The 26,155-nt window shown below is 51.4% G+C and overlaps 3 protein-coding genes and 1 long non-coding RNA gene across 7 annotated transcripts in view; 2 read left to right on the forward strand and 2 right to left on the reverse strand.

Annotated features, from left to right (window-relative positions):
• The first annotated feature begins 967 nt into the window (after positions 1-967).
• GRIFIN (galectin-related inter-fiber protein) lies at positions 968-2,772 on the forward strand. Its single transcript, XM_048066155.2, has 4 exons — positions 968-979; positions 1,687-1,919; positions 2,004-2,166; positions 2,608-2,772. The coding sequence occupies exons 1-4, from the start codon at positions 968-970 to the stop codon at positions 2,770-2,772; spliced, it is 573 nt and encodes a 190-aa protein (XP_047922112.2).
• A 334-nt stretch (positions 2,773-3,106) lies between these two features.
• On the reverse strand, positions 3,107-8,922 carry LOC125182319 (uncharacterized). The gene is made up of 3 exons (XR_010825125.1): positions 8,596-8,922; positions 6,941-7,139; positions 3,107-6,153 (listed from the first exon to the last, which is right to left on the reverse strand). It is a non-coding gene; the product is annotated as an uncharacterized lncRNA (long non-coding RNA).
• Positions 8,923-12,933: 4,011 nt separating this feature from the next.
• Positions 12,934-15,156, forward strand: LOC106033548 (galanin receptor type 1-like). The gene is made up of 2 exons (XM_066977631.1): positions 12,934-13,268; positions 13,742-15,156. Exon 2 carries the CDS (start codon positions 13,837-13,839, stop codon positions 15,154-15,156), a length of 1,320 nt encoding a protein of 439 aa, XP_066833732.1. The 5' UTR covers positions 12,934-13,268; positions 13,742-13,836.
• A 959-nt stretch (positions 15,157-16,115) lies between these two features.
• Positions 16,116-26,155, reverse strand: part of CHST12 (carbohydrate sulfotransferase 12) — a 36,625-nt gene continuing 26,585 nt past the window's right edge. For all 4 annotated transcript variants that reach the window (XR_010825090.1, XR_010825089.1, XR_010825088.1 and 1 more), the window contains 2 exons: positions 19,000-19,062; positions 16,116-18,609 (listed from right to left, as the gene is read on the reverse strand). The gene's annotated coding sequence lies outside the window, so the exon portion shown is untranslated. The remainder of the gene's footprint in view (positions 18,610-18,999; positions 19,063-26,155) is intronic.

The following is a 26,155-nucleotide window of genomic DNA, read 5'->3' on the forward strand; positions in this document are numbered from 1 at the left end:
GTCATCTGCCAAGGGGCACTAGAGCCTGGGATAGCAGCTCTCGTTCTGCTTATCTGCTGGAAATAAAACAAACACATTCAATACCATTAGCACTACGGACAAAGAGCGAGGGGTTTTTCAACGATGGAAACCAGGGATTCCTGTAGGACCACAGGGTAGTGCCACAGCCTCCCATCCATGCAGAGATGGGCCAGCATGTGCCTTTCATGCATTCACCCTCTGAAAATGGGGGAGTGGAGTAAGGGTGTGTGAAAATCCCTTCCCTGGCTCAGCTTTGCCCGGCCATACATTATTAGCACACACTAATGAAAACTCCCATCACCAGTGAAGAGCAAAATTCATTTCATCACTACCTATTTCTTGGTGCCTTTCCATGACAGCATATATCTGACAAAAGCTCCCTCACCCCACTCCCAAATCCCTGCTTTGTTTCCAGCCAGGAAGGGAATCACACTGAGCTCAGCGCGGTGGCATCCCAAACCTGCTGGCCCCACATCGGCTGGGACAGAGCTGCCGTCAGCTCATTTCAGGCTGGGGCTCTGAGCGAGCAAAAAGGCAAAGAGAAAAAGAAAAGACCAAAAAGAAAAAAAAGACTCTATGGACTTTGCAGCAGACCGACCTTCTGGCATCTCCTCCAGCTTTGAGAGCCCCCGTCACCTCCTTGTGCTCCTAGCACGTCCACCCCATCACCGCCCCATGCTGCTTCCATCGTGTCACAGCTCCAGCTCGCCTGGTGCCTGCTGCTTTTGTATGGGACCGAATTATCCCTGCACGCCTCAGCAGGCTGACCCCGCTGTGGGGAGCGGGATTTGCTGCTCCCCAGCGCCATCCAACAGCCTGCACTGAAAAGGTGACCTGGGGTTGCTGCCTCTGCTAATCCCTGTGCACAGGGCTCCCGGCCACCCGCCCCTATATAAATCCACCCCGACCACACACCCACATCTGCAGCAAGGGGCAGGCGAGCAGGATGGCACTGCGGGTAAGTGCTGAGGACGTGCTTGACCTGCACATCCCCAAAAGGCATTGGAAATGGGAAATTGTGGCAGAGAAACAGAAATTGTGGCAGAGAAAGGGAAGGGGTGTAGGAGTGCTGAGCTATAGGGACCAAGGGCCAGGCATGGAGCTGGCAGTGGTGATGCCAAAGCTGGAGAGATTTTCCCAGCACGAGCAATAAGTTTGGGAAAGGGAGATGCTCAGAAGTGCAAAATCATTAGTGTGCTAAAAAGTGCGGGGTGAAATGGCAAGCACTTCTTATTAAAATGAGTTATTTATTAAAACTATGAATTATTCAAAAAGGAACGTTTTCCAGCTCGTTCTGTGCAAGTTTAACCTTGGAGATGGGGGGGAACGGGTGGAACGGGAACAGGCAGGAGCTCTCGGAAAGAGTCCTCTGCGTAATGCTGGATGGGGACGGGCTGGGTGCCGTGTTACCATCATTCCTTCATCAGTCCCTGCCTTTCACACCCTGCTTCAGAGCACCACCAAGTTTTCTGCTTAGCTTGCTTCAGATTTTGCATTGTCCAGTAGGGGAGAAGCAGCAGGGCATCTTTGCACCAGGGGGGATTTGCTGCCTCTGAGGTCTTTTGTAGAGAGCTGGATGGAATCAGGGAGCAAAAATACATTTTATATATATATATATCATATTATATATATATATATATAATGCAAGTCCCTGAGCTTATTTAGGAGTCAGAAAAGAGCAGGGGCTTGAGAGCATGTCTGTGTGTGAGCGGGGAAAAAAGGGAAGAGGATGATAAAGATAGAGAAGTGTTCAGGGATGAGCCGTTGACACGCAGCTCCCCACCTTGCCATGTCTCACCATCACCTCCTTGCTGGCAGTTCGAGGCCCTGTACCCAGAGGGGATGTGTCCCGGCTGGAGCGTCGTGGTCAAGGGCGAAACCAGCTCCAGCACAAGCATGTAAGGCCACAAGCCGCTTGCAGCCCCCCTGGCTCTCAAGATCCAGTGGTGCCGCTCCACCACCTCTTTCTTTTGCTGTTTTAGGTTTGAAATTAATTTCCTCAGTCATCCCGGAGACCAAATCGCTTTCCACTTTAACCCCCGCTTTGCCAGCTCCAGAATCGTCTGCAACTCCTTCCTGGCCAACCACTGGGGGAGGGAAGAGGTTAACAGCACCTTCCCCTTCGAAGCAAAGGAGCCTTTCCAGGTAGCCCTGCATCACACCACGGATGTTCTTGGGTGGGACGGGGGGACCCAGTCAATATCAGGGTCTTTCTCAGGGATCTAGCCAGCCCCATACCCAGTAATGTCCCCTCTCTGGCTTTGTCCCCCCCTGCTAGTACTTCTTTTGTCCCCTAATTTTGCTGCTGATTTATACCCAGCTCTGGCACAGACATGTGCAGCTCCAGCAATAATCCCTGGATGTTGCAGTTGTCACCAATTTAAGCTATGCATTATCACCTCTTTCTGCTGTCAGAAAACAAAGAACTCAGTTATTCCTTCCTTTTACCCAACAAGGCAGTGACCTGTCCCCATGTCAGTTTGGGGAGGATTTGCAGTGGATCATGAGTGCTCACGGCTGTAACAGCAGCAAGGCCTGGTGAGGACGTGTGTCCACCCGGTGAACCTAACACAGTCTCTCTTTCAGGTGGAAATCTACTCTGACCATGACTATTTCCACATTTTCATTGATGAACACAAAATCTTGCAGTACAAGCATCGGCAAAAACAGCTCTCAGCCATCAACAAGCTGCAGATTCTCAACGATATCACCATTTCTTCGGTGGAAATCACCAAACGAGGCCTTTACTAGAGGAAGGAGGTGGGACAGCCCCACAGCCCACTCCCCCTGAAGCTCCTGATCCAGTCAGAGGCCATCTTCTCCCCATCCCTACCCACCCCGTGCTACCACCAGACAGACAGACACCTGCAGCACCTCCTTGTAGAGGAAAAGACGGTCACTCCCACTGCATGCAGCACCCAGACACGTTGATCTGGGCTGCAGATGGCATGGAGGACCTTCTTCCTCTATGCCCCTAGGGCGCACGATGGGTTTTGTAGGCCTTATCTTTGCTGTTAGGCAGCCTGACAGATCACTACTGCACATAGAAATCTACCTTGAGTAGTCTCGACATATTAATGCTACCCTAGAAATTGTGTTTGCCTAAAGTAGGGTGTGAATTAATGCTAATCCTCAGCTGGCCACCTGGCGATGGTCACAATGGGTATGGATGTTACTGACAGAAAGGGGCAGTTCTCTGCAAGAGCCGAGTAGAAATGTCGTATTTGCTAATAAAATCAAACAAGGAAATCCCTGCTGAAATCCCATCTATCAATGGGCAGCTCAACTGAGTTATTTGTTCAGTGCAAATCTCCAGGTGCATGGCACAAGTAGGGGCTGGTGACTGGGCAGGAGGACACAGGATGGGGGTTTGTTTCTTTTCTGCAGTGGGAAAATACTGCTTTTTTGCTTTGAGGGCTAATGAAGCTCCTTTCTACATAGAGCAGAGTGATAAGATTTAAATTGCAAGATATTTCCAGAGAATACTTTTCGCCAGTTGAGAGATGTTTGCTCAGACTGAGTCCTGCCAACTGCAGGCTTGTCAGGCAGATGCTGGGAGTGATGTAGTGGGTTCAGAAAAGGGTAAAGCTTAAAGGGACACACAAAAGCACATGGGCCCTCCAGCCTGCACCAGAAATACAGCTGGACTCCAAACAAAAGAAGATCTGAAGAAACCAGGGTCTAGAAACTGTAAGCTCAGAATGAACACATTGTTATTTTTCCTGTAGCTATTCTCTAACTTTTCTCTTTGCTCTGATTTCCTTTTTTTTTTCTTCCTTTTTAGTTGTCTTTCAGCAGTCTGCCTGTCCCTTGCACCCTGTTCTCTTTTCTATTCTTTATTTCTTTAAGTCCAACATATCTCCAACTCCTTGACCAGGCCACTGCAGGCAAAAAGATGTTATTTTTACCATTTTAATTACGCACATCATAAGCAGCATAATGTCACAGTGTTAAATCTGAACAGGAACTCGCTCCAAAAATGCAATTACAGCTACCCCCAAATCACTCCTTTGCTCCTCAGACATAAGACAGACCACATTCCTGATGGTGAGCAAAAGGCAGAGACAATTCTGCCCTGCCAGTCCTTTCCATCAAGACACTTGGTATCAAACGCAGCCCTGACCCATCCTTGCCTTTGGGTGGGATCACCAAAGGTCACAGTTTTGCTCCAGCCTATTCTCAGTGCTTAAATTGGCCATTCCCAGCTCCCCCCTCTGTTTATAATCTCAAGGACTTATGAGGAAGAGGTGACCATGTAGCCAGCCACAACACAGGATGCCACAAAGATTACATTTATGAGCCTGCTGAAAAGTTTATAATGTTCTTCCAGACCATAAAAACACACTATCAGGAACTTATCCTTGTCCCAAAGCATGCAACAGGAACATTAAGTAGTCCCATCTAGTACCTTCTCCCTCCAAAAAGGAGCAGAAACTATCATTGGGAAATCGTGACTGTCTTGGTTGCAAGTTGGGAGACTGGAGATGGTGACACTTCCTCTGGTCTGGAATAAATCCATCACCACTGGGACAAAGAGGCCGCCTGGGACTGGCCCAGTTTGTAGTAGCTGTGATGCAACTCAGGGGTTCAACACATTTCGTTCTCACAGCCACCCCTTCAGCAAAACAGACAAATGCAGATGGAATTCAGGCCCGCTGGGATCTCTGTGTCATACCTCTGACAATGCTGAACTGCATTTGAAAGAAATCGTTCTTTTTATTCATGCTTGTTTGGGGGTTGATAGAGACAGATCATTTTTCATGGAGGAAAAGTGATGAAATGATTTATAAGGCTAATGCTTTGTACTTACATGGCTGCAAACTCCATCTACAGCCACCGCTGCAGTAATACAACACGATTTCATTTTTCTCCAGAACCGAGCAGAGAGGACCTCAGACAAATGGGGCAAAAATAACTCAAGTACAAACAAAGAGATGCCACAAAAAATCAGGCGGCAGCAGAGATTACGCCATGACTCCTGAGCACCTTCCCCAGAGCTCGTGTCAGCGGCTGATCTCACCCCGTACCATCTGCGCCGAGAGCGCTCAATCTCTCCTGACACATCCACAGCGCTGCCGCAGGGTTCAGGATTTTATCTGCTGCCTCCTCCAGCCAAAACAGTCCCAAGGGTAAAGGGGTCTTTGGAGCTACAGAGCATCTCTGGTAGGAAAGATCCAGGCCAGCTGTTCTTAGCTGTTTGGGGGGGTTGCTCTCCAACCTCCCCCCCTGCCTCTCTTAAGGGGAAACTCCAGAGAAAAATGAAGCCACACAATTAGGATGGTCAATTAAACTCTCAGGAGGGGGGCTGGCACATCAGCAGCTGCACAGAGGCACTGTGTGCTGGTATTGAGCTGGTTGGAGAGAACGAGCTGGTCTTCCTCCTGCATTTTAAGCAGCTTCATGGCCTGGGGCCTGAAACTGTGGGGGGAACTGATGGAAACGAACTCCTGCCCAAGGGTATATTTTGGAAAGCTGAAGGCCTTTTGGAAGGGAAGTGGGCAGAGGAACCAATATTTCACTGCCCAACCTAAAGCCCAGGCTCAATATTTTTTTGTGGCCAAGCAGCAGCACGAGGCTGAAATGCTTCCAGGGAGAGCAATGACTGCAGGAGGGGACGGGGACTGTCCTGGGCAGGATTTGCTCACAGAGCAGCAGCTGCTGCCCTTGCTGCCGACACAAACCTGTAGGGCCACCTGAGACAGAGATGTCCCTCAGGAGGCAAAGCCAGGAGAGGTGGTGACCCCTCCGATGAGCTCTCCCTTTCTTAATACTTTCTTCATCTGGATCCACAGAGCTCGGTGAACTGCTCTGGCTCATCCCCAGCTCAATGAGAGGGAAGTCAGGCTCCCAATCCTTCGTGCTTGAGCTGTGCCAGCCCCCCAGGGCCGAGGTGCCCCCTGGCAGGCCGCAGTGCTGCAGATCTCCTGCGGAGCACCTGACAGCACACGGTCAGTGAGCGCTCCTTGGTGCCGCTGACACCGCTGGCAATCGTCACGCACTCGTTTCCTCACAGGCTGGTGAGCAAACGGCCCCCACGTCAGAGATGGTCACGTCCGATCAGCAGCCCGGAGACATCGGGTTGGGTGATGCCACCTCTGCCGGCCTCAGCAAGGGACACCCGAATATCAGACACTTGAGATAAGGCAGAAGGAAAAAGGGCACAGACTCGTTACTAATACAGTGGGAAAGCTGTCTAGGAAAGCATTAAAAAAAACAAGTTGTGTGGGTTGCATCTGAACACACATTCACTGACCCAATGCCTACTTTATGACATTGCCGCCCCTCTAAAATGAGGCTTCAGTGCTGGTGGTTTGGCTGTGCAGTCATAGCCGGAGGGCAGCTCCGGTGAAGAAATCAGGAGGAGGGCAGTTGGTAACGGCTTACCCAGCACGCCTCCTCCTGTTTGTGGTCCCGAAGGAGAGCAGGGCCATGCCGAGGCACTGCTCCTTGCCTCACCTCTGATACAGCGCAGCCCGATGAGCTGCACCCACGTCCCCGGCACCTCTCATTTCCTTCCTTCCCCAAGGCCTTGGCTTTCCCAGCACATTGCCACAGGAGCAGCTGCCAGGAAGAGCAGAACCTACTAGCAATTCCTTTCTTCCTTACATCTCTGAGCCCTTACCCAAGAGGCTGATTATTCAACATGTGGGCTGCAAAGCTCCTCGAGTGTTCGGTAGCCACAGCTGTCTGCCAGCAGGGCTGAGGAACGTGAAGGGCAAGTGTTCAGCCTTCCCCCAAAGTGGGGAAAAAAGAAACCCACAACCACAAGACAGGAGGAATAACTCCCCATTCTAGCTGGAACACAGCTCTGAGGCACTGGGTAGCCCCAGATCACAGCTGGAAGGGAGTCTCTGCAGGAAAGCAGAGGGATATTTCTTTTACTGCATTTAAGGAGAGCTTTATAAAGTCGCTAACTCACCATCTCCAGCCAAGAGCCAGCTCAGACAGGAAAATACATCTCCCAAGCCTGATCTTGTGTTCATGGTGGCAGGTACCAGTTAAATGCAGGCTGGAGAGGGATTATTTTCTGAAAGAAAGGATCTGCTGTAGAGGTTGAAGAATTGGAGTCTGATGGTATCACTTTACTTGACAGCTGCATTATTGTATAACTCTGCTGCCTAAGGAAAGGATGACAGAAATTAGCCTTGCTCATAAATTTGCTGACCCTCCAGTTCTGCAGGCTGTTCAAGACCCTCTTGCCAGAGCTGGATGCCATTTATCATGTTATTCCTTCAAGCTGTATGAATATAGCTGGCCAAATCTCCGACTTTACCAGAGCACAAGACAACAACCAGTGCAGATGAGGCGGCTTTCTCTGCACCCTCACGCCCTGTCACCATGCCCATCTGGGTCTTTTGAAACACTTTGCATCTGTAGCACTTTGTATTTGCAAACCATAAAGAGAAGGAAGCGTCATAGCACCCTTATAGAGGTGAGGAAGCCAAGGTATATGGGGGAAAATAGCAGAGAGGAGGGACAGAACCAGGCACTTTTACCTCCAGCCTAGTGCTCTCATCCTGCAGTTCATGTAGCCTGTGTGTTGGCTTGGCTGTGCTCTCTCAGAAGTTGCCTTAGTAAGCTAAGGGATCCTGTGCTGAACTCCTCTACAGCCTGCAGCACAGCCCAGCTTGCACAGACAAACCAGCCCCTTGTCTTAAGTGAGGGGCCAGGGCTGCTGAGCAGCTCATTAACCCAAGTTTTCCATTCAGCAGTACATAGGTATCAATGCCATAGTCTCAGATACTAATCAGTATTTTTCTGGCTTCTTTGTTTCCTGCTCCAGCCCAAACAATGGCCAAAGAGCCACAAACATCTCTTGATTCTTTCTGTTCTTTGACATACCACTTGTCCAAAGAACGGTTTAGCAATTGCTCTGAGATTTATTGCCCACGAGCTTGCTGGTTTTGAAGATTGGGAGTAAAACTGAGGTGCAGCTATTTCACCTCCTAACCCCAGCCTCTGCACCAAGCTCCAGCTACTGTCATGTTTCATTTCTTGAAGCTGCCTTGGTGCAGCAAACACGGGCTGGAACCGGAGACAGACGTGGTCAGTGGTGGTGAGAGAGCAGTGATTGTACCTCCAGTAAATTGCCTGAGTCTTTCCAGATGAGTCACTGCACAATGAGAGGTTATGCGTTGTTAACGGAGAGAAAGTTTGCAACTGGTCCTCGCAGAGCTTAACAACCTCTCAGAGCCTCTGGTTTTGTACAACTCTGCTTGCAGAGATCCCTCTTAAAAGGCTGCCCAAGATAAATAAAAGCTCACAGATTTTTTTCTTATCTCATCAGAACATTAGAGCAGACTGCTGGAGAGGATTCAGACCCACAACCACATCTCTCCCTGCCTCCCAGCTGATCTCCCTCTTGAATCCACAGAAGTCCTAGGGATTTCCTGATTAAGAATGCGAAACATAGGAAGGCTTATTTTTAACACATACCACTTGATCACCAAGCCCTTGTTGCAAAAGTGCTCAAGCTCTTGTTCTCATTCCAACCTGATCCCAGTCATATCAGCCAGGAGTAAATCTTTATGCTCAGAACAAAATCCCTGCTGTTGTATTTTCCAAATCCCTTACCTCCTCCCCAACGCTAGCAGATGTGGATCTCACAAGTGCTTTTCTCAGAGCCTTTCCTTCCTGCCTCCACGCGTTTCCCCTCCACTTCTGCAAGCATCTACAGCTGGGAAGATGCAAACAGTGGCAAATTTAAAGGCTTTGTCAGAGATTTCCCCCAGATGGCAATCAGCTGAGAAAGCTCTGTCGTGTGAAGAGCTCTTTATTAGCCTGTTGCACCTGGGTATCGAGCACCAGAGGAGCAGGATTGTTATGCAAATCTGGCAGCCTTCAGGTGTAAGGACAGACTGCCTTAGCAGCTCCTGCTCTTGATTTTGTTTTATCCACCTCTCCTCTCAGTAGTAGCAGTGGCTTAGAGCACCAGTATTACAGCAGGGTGAGACAGAGACCCACAGACCTGGGCTTCTTTTAACCTCTCAAAGACTTGGCTTAGCAGGCACTCCGTATCACTTCACATCCTTGTCTGTACAGCTGGGCAACGAATTAGGGATCCACAGCACTGACTTCTCCTAAAACCCACCCTGCTGTGCAGTGTACCTCCTTTTAATGAGACAGGGTCAAGTTCACTTGGTGCTGTTTTAGGCAGGTCCCACCAGGGCACATCCAGCCCTGTACTCCTCAGGCTGCTACTTGCCTGACCTCCCGTACAAACCAAAAACAAAGATATCTGAAAGAGAGATTTTAAATCGCACTAATGCCAAAATGGTGTTTCATTGTTTCTGAGTGAGCAAACATCATATCGGACAAATTCTTATGTGCAAAATTATCTTTTCATTTCAGCCACTACATTTCCGGAGCACTCAGTCTAAGAGGCTTCCAATAACAATGATGGAAGATAAAGAAGTTGGCACGTATCTGTTTATGAAAACAGACATCAGTGAATATTCCCAGGCAGAAAAAATGCACACATTCTCCATTTAAAATCCTCAGAAGGACACTTGAAATAGTTTAAATGTTTCCTTCTTTGATTGAGAGGGGAAGAATAGAGGGAGAAGAAGGGGTTTAACTCTCCTAAGAGTAATTACAAACAGCAAACATCAATTCCCAGCTGTTTTGTATTTCTTTTGTGAGTTTAGTTTCAAAGATTCTGAAGTGCACTTGGCATTATTTGTGTTTTGTCTTTGTGCACAGCATCGGCCTCTTGTCTCTACCCAGATTTACACCCATGCCAGTGCCAGCATCAATGACCTCCACGCCGGAGCTGTGCTGAGGACCCAGGCCACGGTGCCATAAATAACTTCATGTCCCCACCAAAACCACGGTGCTGGAGCTGCACTGCCACATGGACGGAGCAGCCACCAGCAGAGGGAGCGGCAAACTCGGCACAGAGATCCCCAAAAAGAATAACACGGGGGATTTGGGGAGCATTGATGCTGGGTGTAAGAAAATGGCCCAGGGAAGGATGGAGACTCTTTTGTCCAATACATGCTAGCAAATGGTGACACTGTTACTCTGTCCTGATGGCAAAAGAGAGAAAAGAGACAGGTGTCAGTATTCCTCCTGTAGATATCAAGCTTTAGAAATGCACACGTAGCCCTGCTGGGTGGCAGGGTCCCTGGGGGGCTGCAAGGAGCTCACACAGCATGGGCAGGTCTAAGGGCTCCAGGAGCTTCCCATACCCCTCGGCCCCCCCATCTCTGGGCCATCGACTGAAAAGTGTGAGGGACAGGAGCAAAGCGGCAATGAGGAACCACTCTGCTTTTTATCCAGTGCTTTCCAAGTGTTTTTCCTCCCAGCAAAACCAAAGGGAACTGGTTCCACCAGTTCCAGCTTTCCCAGCTCACCGTCTCTTCCCAAAGGCACCGGGACCCGAGGCCAGCTGCCCAGCCAGCCCCCTGTACTCAGCGTGTTTACACGGGGAAGGGACGCGAGCTGCTGTAGGGAGCTGCCCCACAGGAGGAATTGCTCCACTCACAAGGAGCTGATCCCACTGACCACCGGCACAAGCTGGAAAATCCTCAGGGTTTCCTTCATTTACACCGCTCCTTGGGCCTGGGACAGTCCGAGCACGTCGGTGCGGCCGCGCAGCTCCCGCTGGTGCCGCAGAGGGAGCGGGGAGGTTGTGCTGAGCCAGCTCTGCTAAATTTACCCCACCCTGGGACTCTGACGTGAAGTGGGCACAGCAGGTTTGGGCAGACGTGCCGGGCTTGGGAGCTGCTGTGAGGTTTTTCTGAGATTCTGGCAATGCCCCAGAGCAGCTGACTCACTCCTCCTCTCAGGTCAGGGCTTCGCAGCTGTAACTCCGGTGAGACCAGGGGGTTATTTCTGATGCACAGTGCTGTACGATCAGCGTCCACTCCATTACCCTTGCCGGTGAAGGATGGCTCCTGTCTCCAGCGAGCTTTCTTTAGCTTTTACTCCAAAGCCGTTCAGTAAGAGGGGAGCTGATGTGAAAAGAATACGGCGTTTTCTTTTTGCTGGAGATTCCCCGTCTTGAGTTATTTGGTGACTTTGAGCTTGCTGTAATCAATGAGCTTGTTGTAATCAACGTCCTTGTCCTTTCTGTCCGCCGTACCCGGCATATGGATTTGTGATTTGTTGCTAGAGATGACTTGGCATTTGTGAGTTGTGTCAATGGATGCAAAAGCAGATTCATCCTAATTATATCGAACCGCTGATCAACTTAGTAATCTAGCCTTAGGTTCCTGAGCAGTAAATCATGCAGGTTACAAACAAAGAGCATGGGATAAAAATGTTAACTGCATTCATTAGCTTGAACATTTGGAAGGCAATTACCTGGACAAAAATACGTTTAAAGAGCCCTGGCACATTTCTTTGCTCTCGCCTCTTGTAGCCTGTTAATACGCTACTAAAAGTGACGACTTTAACACCTCTGTTCTCTTGTTTTCTGTGTGTAATGATGTGTCGGCTTTAGGGAGGCTGGGCAGAGGTTGGCAAGGGCTTGGGTGCGTGGAGGTTCCCAGTGATGTCCGTGCCCCAGCCTGCCGAGTCGCCTGTTTGCCACACGTCAGTTTGCTTGTGGAGCAGCTGTGAAATTGCAGCGGATTTTAGGTATCCATGAGAGTATCCGTGCATTTCCCTGAGTAGAATAATGTGTACCTTGTGCTCTGGGCGACACGCTATAATTAGTTTATGGAAGTTGTTTGTCTCTGAAGGTCTATAAATACACATACATAAAACTATACGGGAACGAGCAGTCACATGCCCGAAGCAAACGCGTTCTGATGCAGAAGAGCTTTCTCTGCTGACACCCCCCTGACGCTGTTCCACTGCTGATCTTTCTTTCACTTCACGTCAGGCTGACCAAAAATATTTGCTTTCTTCTTAAACACAAATAGACTGAAACGGACGGAGAATCTCCCCCCGAAATGAAGGGCGTTCACCACTCAGTGCCAACCTGGGCTTGCTCTCTCTAGGAGAGGGCAAAGAAATAAACCAAAACCCAGCCTCTCCAGGCAGAACTCTCCGTTCCTCTTGTCAAACATTTCCCCTCTGATTCCCTGGCACCACCCGAGTACCTCCAAGAGAACAGCTTCATTTATCGACCCAGCCTAGTTCGGCCCAACCAACCCCTCCAACTTTTTCAAGTGACTTTTTCCACGAAACACTCTCCCCATTCCCCCAGTTTGAGAGAAAAGCCACAACGCTGCGTGTCCCCCCGAGGGCTCGTTGCTCCAGTGGGCTCCTGCCATGTGCCGTGGCGGCAGCCGCTGGCTTCTGCTGGAGGCGCAGAAGGAGCGGGGCTGGTGTGACGGAGGTGGGCACGGGGTGCCCGGGCTCCTTGTTCTGGAGGAGAGCGGGGGGTATAAGGGGAGGGGAAGGGCCCAGGGGAGGGGAAGGGCCCAGGGAGGGGAAGGGCCCCGTCCGGCTCGGGTGGAGCTGTCCCTTCAGCACCACGGCCCGGGCATCTGCAGCCCGGCACGGTTTGGCACGGCTCGGCACGGCACGGCTCGGCTTGGCACGGCTCGGCTTGGCACGGCACGGCTCGTTTTGGCACGGCTCGGCTTGGCACGGCACGGCTCGTTTTGGCACGGCTCGGCTTGGCACGGCTCGGCACGGCACGGCTCGGCTTGGCACGGTTCGGCACGGCTCGGCACGGCACGGCTCGGCATTTTCTCGGCACGGCTCGGCTCGAAGCGAGCCAACGCTCCCAGCAGACGACAAGCGGGGGGTGCCGTGCGGGTGCCAAGGGGGTGCAAAAGGAGATCCGTGCCGGCGGGGGGGGTGCACGGGGGGGGGGGACGGGAGGTGCCCGAGTGGGTGCGGGGCGGGTGTGCAGAGAGGGGCGGTGCGGGGGGAGGGGGGGGGCAAGGGGGGGCTGCACCCCGCTGTGCGCTGGGGGGGGGGGGGGGGGGCATGGACCGGGAGAGCGCAGCGGGGTCTGCACGCAGCGCCGGGTGCGGCCGCGCAGAGCTCGGGGGGGCAGGACAGGGCTGGGTGTGCCGAGCCGTGCCGAGCTGTGCCGTGCCCAGCAGAGCCGTGCCGTGCCGAGCCGTGCCGTGCCGAGCTGCACCGAACCGTGCTGAACCGTGCCCAGCCGTACCGAGCCGTGCCGCGCCGAACCGTGCCGAGCCGTGTCCAGCCGAGCCGAGCCGAGCCGAGCCGTGCCAAGGAGCGTGTGCCCGTGCCCGTGCCCGTGCCCGTGGCAGCGGGTCCCGCACCGGCAGCACACGGCAGAGCAGCCGGCGGGGGGAGCCGCTGCCCGCCCCCGGCCGGTGAGTGCCGCCGCACCGCGACCGGGGCACAGCCGGGGGGAGACGGGGGGGGGGGGGTGGTCGGTGGGTTCGGGGGAAGCGGGGAGCACCGCGGGGAGGGGGGGGGGGGGGGGGCGGGGGGGACCGGGGCTGGGGGGCACGCAACTTTGCCGGGAGGACGGGGGGGGGGACCGGGGCTGCGCGGCTGGGGCTAGGGATGCCGGGGTGCGGGGGGTAACGTGGCCCCCACCCCGGCTCCCCGGGGCCGGGCACTGACATCCCCCCCCCAAAAAAAAACCCTCCATCCTCTCCCCCCCCCCCCCCCCCCAGGCATCTCCGCTGCCCGCTGCGCCCTCCCCGGCGCTCACAGCCGCGGCTGAACTAAGTTGCCCAGAAGCCATTTACCCCACCCCCCCCAGCCCCCGGCACCTTCCCCCCGAGGGGAAAATGCCGGCAGCAGCCCTCACCCCCCCTCTCTGCACCCTCTTTTACAGGCGGGGCTGCTCCCACGTAACCATGCCAGGATCGCTCGGTGCGGCGCGGGAGGCTCTGCCCTGGTAGCCCGGGGTGCTCGGGGGGGGGCTCAGCCATGAATTCCTCGCCCCCCGTCCCCCGGGCCCCCCCCGGCTTGCTGCAGCTCTGGCAGGAGGAGAACCAGACCCAAGGCGGGCTGTGGAACGGGAGCCAGGAGCTGGGCTGGGAAGAGCTGGAGAAGATGCTCTTCCTCTTCGCCAAGGAGCCCGTCACCATCAGCCTCACGGCCATGTACCTGGTGTCCTTCGTGGTGGGCTTCGTGGGCAACATCATGTCCATCAGGGTGCTCACTCGGAAGCGCCCGAGCCGGGCGTCCAGCCTGAGTGCCACCCGCAGCCTCCTCATCAACCTGGCCGTGTGCGACCTCATGGTGGTGTGCGTCTGCATGCCCATCACCGTGGGGAACCTCATCTACAAAGCCTGGGTGTACGGGGACTTCCTCTGCCGGGCCGTGCCCTTCATCCAGGCCGTTTCGGTCTCTGCCAGCGTCCTCAGCCTGACCGTCATCAGCGTGAACCGGTACTACAGCGTGCACAACCCGCTCAACGCCCGCTCTTTCTTCACCCAGAAGCGGATCCTCAGCACCATCCTGGTGGTGTGGCTGCTGTCCTCGGGGATCTGCATGCCGCTCGTCTTCATGAACAGACGGGATGAGATCGGGGTGGTGGAGGGCCTGCCCCTGGTGTTCTCCATCTGCAGGGAGATTTGGCCTCAGGAGAGGCTCAAGCAAGCCTACAACTTTCTGCTCTTCTGTGCTCTCTACTGCCTGCCGGTCCTGTTCAACATGGTCATCTGCTTCCTCACGGTGCGCCGGCTGTGGAGCCGCGGCAGCCAGCTGAAGGAGAGCAGTGCCCTGAACCGCTCTCTGCCGGCCTCCAGGCTGAAGATCCGCAAGAAGGTGGCCCAGATGGTGGTGGCCCTGGTCCTGCTCTTCGCCATCTCCTGGCTGCCCGTCTACCTGATGGACATCTGGATCGATTTCAACATCCCCAAGTCCTTGCAGGACGTGACTCCTTCTCCTTGGATCCTGCAGCTCAGGCCTTTTGCCCAGTGGCTCGGCCTCAACAATTCCAGCCTCAACCCTATATGCTATTGCTTTGTTGGGAACCTCTACAGGTCAGCCAAGGAGATGAAGAGCAAGTACCACCAAAGAATGGTCTCTCTCTTTAACTTCTCTCTGTCTGAAGGGACAACCCGTTCCTCAGTCCCAGAGCTGCTCTCTTACCAGGGCTCCACACAGCCTGCGAGGAAAGGACCCTCTGCCACGGGCAGGAGGTTTCAGGGAGGGCAGGGCAATAAGAACAAGTGTGGACGCTTGAATTCTTGCCAGCATCCACCCCTGAACACTGTCTCCAGCGAGAACACTTCCTTGTAATTCTGCTCAGGCGGTGCACCTTACCTCCTCACCTGCATTTAAGGACTCTCGAGAGGTCTTTCTGAGTGAGATATTTTAATGATGGCAAAAACTTTCTTCTACTCACTCCCACCACCAGTTCAAAAATACAGAGACAGGGCAAGAAGGGAAGAAACGTGGGGAAAAAAAATTTAAACAAATAAAACATTTTAACTAAAAAACGTAAAAATAAAACATTTTAACTCAGATCAAGCGTTAAGACAAATGACTTCTGCTGGGGACAACTGGACATGTAACCTGTTGCCCAGCCAGCAGGCACATGATCCGACAGACAGCTTCCCAACGAGAGGGCTCTCCCCTGCAGCTCCATCTGTGAGTGCTACAGCAGAGAAGCAGGTTGGATACAACAGCAACTTGGCTGCTTGCTGCTCACCCTGCGCCGATAAAAAGCAGCCAGAACAGGCACTCTCTGCTACAGATATGTCAGTTGTCATTACCAGCAGTGAAGAAACGCTAGAAACAGCATCATAAAAAAATTAGTGGGGAATTTCACACACTTTACCACTCAAGATTTCATTGTCTGATCGTATTGTTTCACTCCCCCATGCAGATAAATTCTCCTGATGTGAAGAGACAGCGCCAGAAGTACTAAAGGAGTCATCACCACTCCACGTTTGGAAATTCAGAATGGATAATGGAGCCCTGGAGGTGATTTAGAAAATGCAATAGGAAAATATTCTTTGGGTATCAGCTGTCTTTTTCTTACCGCTATGTTACCGTGTGCGGAGTCAAAAGAACCAGGCTTCTATTAACGTGATTTGCGCTTGAAAAACCAGCGCTTGTTTGGCTGTGTCTGTACCAAGCAAAGTCAATGGCATGTGAAAATAAAAATAGAAAGTGTTTTATAGCTAGTAAAATCAGAATCAAATAATGCAATGCTATTTGTCTGGGAAGGAGGGAATCAAAGTGCTTTCTTTTCCCGAGGATCAGAAGTAGGTTAAAATCTATTTTTTCCATCATTTCTTTTAAAAGAGCCTTTGATAAATAAATTGTATATTTTTATTATATTAGCATCGAAAGACCTCACTAAAGCTTAAGAATCCCATTGCACTGAGCACTGGGGCTGTATGATAAGGAGGGGAAACCTTTCTCCCAAAGATCTCGAAGTGCAAACACACCAGAGCAGGCAACAGGTGGGAGAAAAAAAAATACAGCAATGCTCGGCAGGGCTGGAATGAAACCAGATTGGCCCCTACCCTGTGCCTGCCCCGTGCTGGCTACGAGGGGCTGCACGCTGCAGCCTGATGCTGCCAGAAGAGTCCGTCCACACTGACTCATGCAGGGCTCTTCACAGTGCCCCGAAAAACAGAAGCAGTGGGCATCCTGGGAGGGGATTTCGCATCTAATGGAACTCAGGCTTTTGAAGGCTGGGGGCTTTTTTAGTTACTGAATGATGGGACGATGCTCTGGGAAATCTCAGTTTCAGATAATATCCTCCTGCCTTCTGGAAAGCCTTTTGCTCACCAAAAAAAAAAAAAAAAGAGAGAGAGAGGCCAAAAATAGCCATTCATATCATCAATATTTCCACCTTTTTAATGGTCATTAAATAACATTTTATGGTACTAATGATTTGCCTGGAAAACAAGAGATTCCTCCTTAACAGGCAGCGCCCTCTGCAATTTGTATTCCCTTTCTGTGTGAAGGAGAAAGAAATTACAATACTCAGATTTACTTTGGGTGAGAAATGTCTTTTATGCGTTCGGGGAGATGAGGACATCTGCATTTTTGCAGGTGATACAGGAGTGTACTACTGCTTGATCTTTTAGTGGCTGCGGAGTAAAGCCTGTGAAGATTTTATTTCCTCTTTCAGGGTGTGTTTTTAGGGCTGGCAAAAATGTGCTGGGCTCTGGAGCATTAAAAGCTTGCTCCGAATGCCCACTGAGTCCAGGTCCCAGAGACAGATGTCTGCCACCCACAGACCAGATGTGACACGATGCTGAAACCTCCCCACCTTGCCCTGACCAACATATTTAATCCTGCCCTGATTAAATTGCAATGAAAGGAACATGGAAATGCCAGACTGGCTCCATCCCACGGGGCAGCCCAGCTCTGAAAAAGGCCAGGATCAAATGATGCAAGCAAAGATCCCAGAAATCCACATTCACAAAGCTTCCTGGAGGAATTTTACTTTTTTTTTCCTCGGCTCACATGTCCTACCCTGCCGGTCTCTGTGCCCTCCATGGAGGCAGAAAAACCAGGGGCTGCAGGTTCTCCCGAAGGCTCCTGTGCCTTGCCCCTCTGCCAACAAACATCCACACCTTTCTCCAGCCCCACGGAGCTCCTGCCCTCCAAGACACACTGTGCCAAGTACCCTTTCCCCGGGGCAGGGTCATCTCTTCACACTCCTAAATGTTTCTCAGTTTCATTCCGTGCTCCTGCTTTCCTATAATAAAGTCAAATTGCTCTGTTTAACTCCTCTTTGCCTCCCTCTGTCACTTCTCCCTCTCTCCCCTGCTTCGGCTGCTTCTCTGCTGTTTCTGTCGAGAGATCTCCCCCTGTCTCTCACTGGTCACTGCTCAGCGATGAATTCCCCTCGATCTCACTCATTCACTTCTTCAGGTCTCTGATGAAAATCCCTTCGTGCCCCGCTGATGCCAGCGGCTCCCTTCGCGCAGCAGCCACCTGTTTGCTCCAGGGAGCCTTGGTTTATCTTGTGTGGCTTACCCGGCAGCTGCCAGGTGGTAATGAATTTCGGCCGCTATCACCCAAGAGTAAATTAGGAGCAGTGACGTCAATACGAAAGCCACTGCTTCCCGTGAGCCACCCAGGCTCTGGCAGGCATTTTATTAACCTGAGCAGGGCTGTGCAGCGCTAGCGGTGCCTCTGTGACTCATGTTGGCTCTGAAACAACTTTTTTCCCCTCCTATCTGATAAAACATCTCCTTGTATTGGTGCCTGATAAGGCATCTGAGGGTCCTCCATGCCGCACAAGCTCCTTGTTCCCGATGCCAGACACTTCGATGGGTGTTCAGGAGACTTCTGGCCCTTCGAGGAACTGGGAGCGGACACGGCTCTGGGTGGTGAGCATGGGTGGTTTCCTCAAAGGAGCTCAAGCCAGAAGTCTCTCTTAGAGAGAAATGTGTTTCTCTCTAAATGCACGCAGGCAGGCTGGAAATGTGAATTTGAGATGTCTCTAGGACAAGGTTTTCCCGCAGCAATGCTGCTAATGCATCTCAGTCCCACTCGTAGCCCCGTGGGCCCTCCTTCTCTGCTTTGCCATTTGAGTCAATACAGGCGTTTTACCACATTACCAAAATAGCATGTTTAAAACAGCTTTACTTGAATCCCTTTGCTGCTGTAAGGACTTACAGACGGTCGCTGTTCGGTAACTCTCTGGGAATATCCTGTGGTCTTTCCTTGTACTGCCACTATTGTCTCAAAGATGCTACGGATTTATTCTCTGCCTGTGAACCACTGGAGGGAGAAAAAAAGAAAGAATCTTTCATATGGAGCATCACAGAGGCAAGTAAAATCATGACTGGTACGTAGCAGTCATATGGAGAATGATGAATCACCCCTTCTTATAATAAAACACCCCAGGAAGCCGATGAAACGATTAGGCAGCATGTGGCAGGGCAAGGCAGCCCCTCGTCCCCCCCCGAGCAGCAGCGGGAGCTCACTGGCAGGGGAGGTGCTGAGGGCTGAGAGCCATACAAAGGCTTCAAGGGGAGACTGGAGTGTTCACAGCAAAAAGGGCCGCCGAGGGCTATTAAAAGCAATGATTAAACCTGTGGCATAGAGGGCATCAGGTCTATAACCTATAAATACAGCTCTTACTCCTCCCCCAGGCTGCTATCGACTTACCATGGAAGCAGGATGCTGGGCTCAGCACGCTTTGGTCCATCCCATTCAACTGCTCTTACATTCCTAAAACAGGAAAAAAAAAAAAAAAAAAGCCCACATTAGTCTGAGTTTTGTTTTAAAGAGCAGGAGAGCAGGGGATGGTTTCAGAGATGGTCTAAGTTGATCAAGAGTGAAACTTCGCAGGACACAGCCACCGGGAGGGAGGACACGTTACCGCTGATGCAGCACGGGTGAGAAATGCTCACTCAGGCCCTTGCAGAGCGAACGCCCGAGGAGTCCCAGCGGACAGTACCCGGTGCCTCCTCCAGTGCAGCGAAACAGAAATAACAGCTCTGGCCCTCTTTTAATATTTGTCAGCCCTCTCGGTGGGTCAGCACCTTTGCTGCAGCAATCCTCAGCACCCCAGAAAGAAGAATCTCCTCCGAAGGGAAACTCCTGCCTGTTGGTACATTGCATGCTATGCTTTGTTGATGCTGGGACTCAAAATCAGGTGGAATCTGGCTGGTGGGTTATCTGCAACATCAGCAGCCCTGAGCGTGGCTCCGGGGTCTCCTCCCACACCACAGCACACCCCATCCACCAACACCTGCCCTGACTTGAAACAATTAAACAAACAGGGAGAGTGCAGGAGATGCCTGAGCTTCCACTGTTTTGTGATGTCCCTGTTGTTGTAAGCAGAGAACTACCAGAGTAAATTTTCTAGGGAAAATCAGTGTAGCTCAGTTTAACTTTGTAATTATATTCAGCACAAAAACAAATCACCGGAGGCTCCTAGAAGTACCAACAAGAGCAGCTATGAGCAGGTACAACCAAAGAGATCACCGGAGCCCTTCGGGAAAGAGTCAGCATCCGCAGAAGTGCTGCTTGCCTGGCAGACACAGGAATCTTTCCCAAACTCCCTAGGAGCAAATGAGTGCTGGTTAGGTCAGCCCCTGGGGCACAGAAGCTGCAGCACTTGCTTCCTCTGCCTGCTAAACATCTTTAGGTGAAGTCCCAGGACTCAGTGCTAACCCAAGGCAGCTGCAAATCAGTGGAGCCTCACGCTGCTGCCTGCTCCCACACTTCCTCGCCAGCCTGCTCCTGGCTGCCCTAATTTCAGGATTTCACTCTGAGCTTGGACCTGTTGGGAAAACCTGATCTGGGGCAGAGGGAGAGCTGCGCTGGGGTAGGTGTTCTCTCTGGAGAGGAAAGGACGGTGCTTTCTGCCTTACAGGGGTACCGCTCACTAAAGGTTATGAGGCAGTCCCGTCACTTATTTCATTAATTTTTTATTAAAGTAATCATTTAAAAATATTTCAGCAATAAAGGCAGATTCAGCACTTGCAGAGAACATTTTTTTCCAAGGGAGGAATCTAGACCAGCGTCTTCCTGCTTGGTGTTCTGCTGACTGCAAGAAACCCCCAGAAGAAAGCAGTGCCTGGAGCACACAAGTGAAGGGACCAGAGCAGGGGCCCTGCTTACCTTGTGGTCACCCTCACTGCGTGGGGATCCCACAGAGCTGCAGCACGGCCCTTGATTGCAAGGGTTTTCCATGCCCAACCTTTTCCTCTTACTTCCTTGCACTCTGAATAAAACAGCTCGTTCGTGTTGCAAACTGGGGGGGGGGGGGGAATTATCCGAGGAGGCTGTGTTTTAAAGCATCCACATGAAATATTTCTGCACCTGAGCTTCTAAAAGATCCAGGAATTAATTGCTTGTCCCCGTATGCCTCGCCCCTGTCTCTCTCAGTTTTTATGACAATAGGCAGACGCTGTGGAGCACAAGACGCTGTGTGCAGGACAGGATAGGATAGCCAAGCCTTAATCATTCCTTAATCAGACAGGCATTTCCCAGTCGCAGCACCGTGCCAGGCTCTCTGGGTCCAATTTGCAGAGAAGTGAGCAGTCAGCACTGCTGATGCCCTGGCCCTGGCTGTCCCGTGTGCCTGCCCGCTTGGCCTCTCCCTGCCTCTGCGGGAGGTGGGGTTTTGGTACTCGTCCAAGCAGCATCTCCCAGCCCTGCACCTCCGAGCACCGAGGAGGATGGAAAAATTAAACCAGCCATCATTTCTGATCACTGCGGTGAGGGGGAGCTTGAGGAGGGCGGCTGCAATTCCCCCCCCAGGCTGATGCTGCCCCAGTGTCTCTGTGTGGCTGCACAGGCCACAGATGCTGCCCAGCATTTTTGCCTTTTTTTTTCAATTTCCACTTGAGGTGCTTGCAGTCAGTCATTGCTTCCCTCTCCTCAGCCACTCGCCACAAGGCCGGGGCTGCTGAATTAAAGATCTGTGCGAACGGGCGCTCGGGCAGACGTACCCCATTATCTGGTGTTCACAAGTCGCGAGCTGTTATTTCTCAGCGTGAGGAAGGAAAACGTGACACAACATTCAGGAAATAAGCTAAAGAATAAAAAAAGGGAATGAAAGCAAAGCAAACCCAGACAGGGAGATGAAACCGTCTTAAGGCAATTACTGGGGAAGAAATAGTGCTGCCAAGGATATTACAGCTCTCATACACCTGCTAATCTGTCCTGATAAAGGTCTGACCAGCTAAACTAATAACACTATTAAATCTGCAGCAATCGGTACCAGAGGCAGCCCAAGGATCTCACAAGCCACATGCCCAGAGGAAGATCATTTCCAGCAGGAACGTGCTCATCCAGCCACAGGTACTGGGACCTGCACCTGAGACATCGGTGTAACTGCCCAAGCCGTGGTGGCTCAGCCACGAGCTGAGCCGAGAGCTGACCCTGCTTTTCCTCAGGCTCCATCCAGCAGTTCTGCCCGTTAAGGCTGTTCTTTTGGGGTCTGTGTAGCACAGGGGAAAACACAGAGTTCCTACACAGCCTCACAGCGTGGATCAGTACTCGGAGTGGGCTGACTCACAAAGTCTCAGTGAAGGCTGGGATGTTCTCCTTCAAAATCTAACGACCTGGCACAGCCTCTGGCAGAAACGCCTCAAGGAGAGGATGTGCAACAGGCAGAGAAAAGCAGCGAAAATCCTCCTAAATCCTCGGGGTGTAAAGCTTCAGCCCACTCCTTGGAGAGCAGGAGGGGACACGGGTGGGGAAAGCATCACAGCAAGCACCACGCGGGGTTTCTCTGAGCCCTGTCTCCAGCCTGGGGTTGGTGCCGAGATGTTTTTGGTGCCATCATTTCATCACGGACCCGGGTGCTCAGCGAGGCGGCGGGATGCTGCCTCCCCCGCGCCGCACGCCCAAGCCTCCTTTGTGGCAGGAGGGCGTGCAGACGCTATCTGCTGCCTGAAAGCACACAGATTGCCTTCTCTTTCATTCCCTCTCCACCAGGGTTGACTTCAGCAGCGTTTCCTCTGATTTATACCAGCAGGAGCTTACAGCGAAGCCCACGGTGAACGAAATACTGTCAAGGTGAGGCTGCTGTCATATCGGCTGCCGTAATTCCACTGACTTAAAGGATCCACTCCTAATTTACAAGTCAGAGCTGGATCCAGCACCGCAGGCTGAGAACAAAGGTGCCATTTTTATATATCCAAATTTATACCTGAAATAAATACCACATTAGGTTTTTCCAAGAGGTCTGAACTGCAATGCTTTCATTTTTCTCCCTGCAGAAAAGTGAAATTCTTGTTACAGTTTTGGGGTAACCTTCAAGTCTCAAGGCTGGATGTTTTTCAGGCACCTGCTTGTTCCACAGGGACCCTCAGGGGCCAAAATGGGCAACTGTGTCCTCCGGGGAACCTCCCATCCATTCGCTGTGTTGGGTGTGAAGACCCTTCTTGTGGTGACCATTTCCTGGAACCAATGCAGCAGCCCCTTGCAGTGAAAATTAAGATAATGAAGATGAAATAGGTTTCCGTCTCTATGGGCTTTTCTTTTACACTTGAGGAATAATCAATATTTATATATAAGTATACTTCTCTGCCAGTAACGGTATAGGCATATCAAAATAGCATGGTCCCTCCAAAAAAAACAGTGAATATCTGTGTGGCCACAGGTTGTGAATGGAAATTCGTGGCTTAGACAATATCATGTCACACAGGACAGGCACATCCAGACTGCAGGAGAGTTAAATGGATCCACACAGACACAGGTCCCAAAAGAGAAACCCTCCACAGCCTTGGGTCTGCAAGCACAGTGCAGGAAGGCTCTTTAGGGTGGGAACGTCTTCTCTTTCAAGTAGAACACAAAAATTCTCTTCTTGATCTCATCTCCCAGATTCCCTTCCCGAAGTCAAGGCAGGACGGCCCAGAAGCCAGAATGCTGATATAATTGTCATGGAAACAGCAAAGCTTTAGTGCAGGGCACGATGCCAGAACTCCTAGCAACAGCAAACTCTTTCCTGAACCTTTAGCTCCAGCGAGCAATAAGCAAAACCTGGGAAAGCAGGGGCAGTGATGGGTGCAGGGGTCCCGGTGGTGGTGAAGGAGCAGCTGCACCTCCTTGCCCTCTGCCAGGAGAGAACCACCAGGACACGGGGAAATCTCCTTCTTCATCTGGCTGCCAGGCTACAGTGCAACCCAACAGCCAGATCCTGAACTTCTTATCTGCAGACTCGAAGCTGTAGAACAAAGCACGGAACTAGCCAGGCAGCCAGAGGCATCACTTGCTGCCTGATCTTGTAGCACAGAGGTATGGCCAATAATCCAGAGACTTTTTCCAGGTCTGCAATTGGAAACGACTGGAGGAAATCCTCAGGGCATGGCACTCTTTGAGGAAGGTTTGTATCCTGCTCTGCGGGGACAGAGATGTTTTCTGCTGATGAAAAGGGCTCAAAAGGAGTGAGAAAGAGAAAAGTAGAGTTTCATTTTTGCTGATAAGCTTAAGCGTGCTCAGTTAAGCAGCTTTTGCCCATGGGGAATGTTTTGATAGATTATTGCTGGGGTTGTTTTGTTTTGTTTTGTTTTCCCAAGACCTTTCTCAACTGTGAGAAAAGTTAAGCATTATTTTGTATTATTATTATTCCTTGGCATGCTGCTCTGGAATAAAAGAAATCTGCAACTAGAGGGGTGAGACCACGGAGTGTGACCCTGAACAAAGACACATACAGATCTGAAAACAGCTAAGGTGGTGAAGCAGCAAGAAAGAACATAAAGAAGTGTGCTTAGAGGAGTGTACGTGTGTGCCTCCTCTACTAGGAGGGGCTCCAAGAACCAGATAGCCAACATGGGAACTAGATGAATTTCCTATTCATCATGTCTTACCCTTTATCCTCATTAGTACGTGAGGTCTGCCGTCCACCCAGGGGGAAGGGGAGTACAACTGGCTTTGGCAGTCCCTGCTGTCCTTTCCACAGCCCTCACAAAGGGAAAACCCCAAGCAGCTCTCCCCATGTCCCCCTTGTACCCTTGCACGTGCTGGGACTTGACTTGCCCCAGTCCTGCCACCCCAGGGAGATGCCGGGTCCCATAGGCATCACAGTGCAAGGCTTCGGTCCAGGAAAGGATGGGCTGGAGCTGTAGGACCCCATTGCAAGGGCTGGCCCTCAAAGGCAAGCTATCTGCATATATTTGAAAGCATGGATATTTAATTTGTCCTTTCTTTGCTCCTATTTTTATTGCCAGCCGCTTAAATTATACAAATGAGGCTTTTTTTTCTTGTTTCATCCCCAGAGAGTCAATGCATTAAACAAAACACTAAAATATACTCATAAGCACAGAAATTCTCTCATATATATTTATAATCTCTGAATTACTCGCATTAATGCAGAAGTGGTTTCTATGTGCTTATCTCTTCTCACCACTTATATATCCAAAATACACAGCACGAGAAAGATAAACACATTGAAACTAGCCATCCATTAACACATCTGCCATCCAGAAACAAATGCAAGGAACAAATTTACAAGGAAAAGCAGAGAAGGAGACAAACACAATTACTGTGATGCGGCTCCACTGCCGTCTGATCATTAGGGACAAGGATAAGAGAATTAAGTGTCATTCCGAAGACCCTGGCTATTTGGTGGCTGCTTCCAGCATGGGAAGCAGTAAGCAGGGAGGAAACCCACACTGAAATTGGGCAAACAAGCTGGCCTTGCACTCGCATGCAGCACAGGGCCAACTGGTAAAGAAGGAATGAGTTAGCTTCTACTGTCAATGGTTGCACCCAAAATGCTTCTCATTTTTGGACAGAAACAAGATGCCAAGCACAGCCCTCAGCCATGCCATGCAGGAGAGGGAATACAGCAGGATGAAGGCGCTCAGCACTTCTCAGCACCAGCAGAGAGCAGCCACCACCCTTGTCTCAGCCCCTCCGTTAGCTCCTGACAACGCACTCAGCCCCATCCCCACCACAGTCTGGTGCTGCTTTCACAGACCAAGCCGTGCCCTTTGTTACCCCATAAACCACCCCGACACAGCTTTTCTCCAAAGATTTTTGAATGTGAAGGAGTTGCAGGGGTTGCTCCCCAGCCCACGAGCTCGATAATCTGATGTGTTTAATAGACCTCAGCCTCCACTTCTCATTTCACATCGGTGCCTAGTGCCGAGCGCTGCTGAAGCAACCCGCTGAATGTGGCCAGCTGTCTGCTTGATTTGTGAGCACCCCTGTACCGCCCGGCCTCGCTCACAAATTCAATCACCCGCCCCGGAGGGAATCACTCCCACGGCCGCACAAAATCTGAGGGATGTCACAGGAACAGCCAGCTGTGGAAATCTGACCTTCGTCGCCAATAACTAACGCTGCGAAAGCTGACTCCTTAGACATGAGCAAGACGGACTGCTGCTCCCCGTAAGATGCATCGATGCCAAGTGCACCTTGAGTGTGTGTTAGTAATAAGTTACTGTAGGTGCCTCGCAGTTTCTTCAATCAAAAAGCAATCACCCTCCTCCCTTCCCCATGGCAACCAGGGTTCGGTAATCACCTCATCACCTATTCCAAATTGAGGCTGAAATACGTGTTCCCAACGACCGAGAGCTCCAGTCTTTATTAAACTGCAAATATTTGTTACTCACTCAGACAAAGCATCTTCCAGTCTGCTGCTGGATAAATGTTCCCTTCTCCAGTTTGAAGAATGGTGGGATGGGAAGGGCAGGGGAGGTAAATATTTAAACAGGCTGCTGAAGGAAAACTGTGCTTTGAGACCCAGAAAACCAAATGCTCCGCAGGTGAAACTTCCAACAGAAAAGCAAACAAAGGATCAGGAATGAAGTATTGCATTTTGGCCACAAGGCCACAGAACCATAAACCTCCTCTCATTTTT

This window comes from Anser cygnoides, chromosome 15 (genome assembly GCF_040182565.1).
Source record: "Anser cygnoides isolate HZ-2024a breed goose chromosome 15, Taihu_goose_T2T_genome, whole genome shotgun sequence".
NCBI lineage: Eukaryota > Metazoa > Chordata > Aves > Anseriformes > Anatidae > Anser > Anser cygnoides.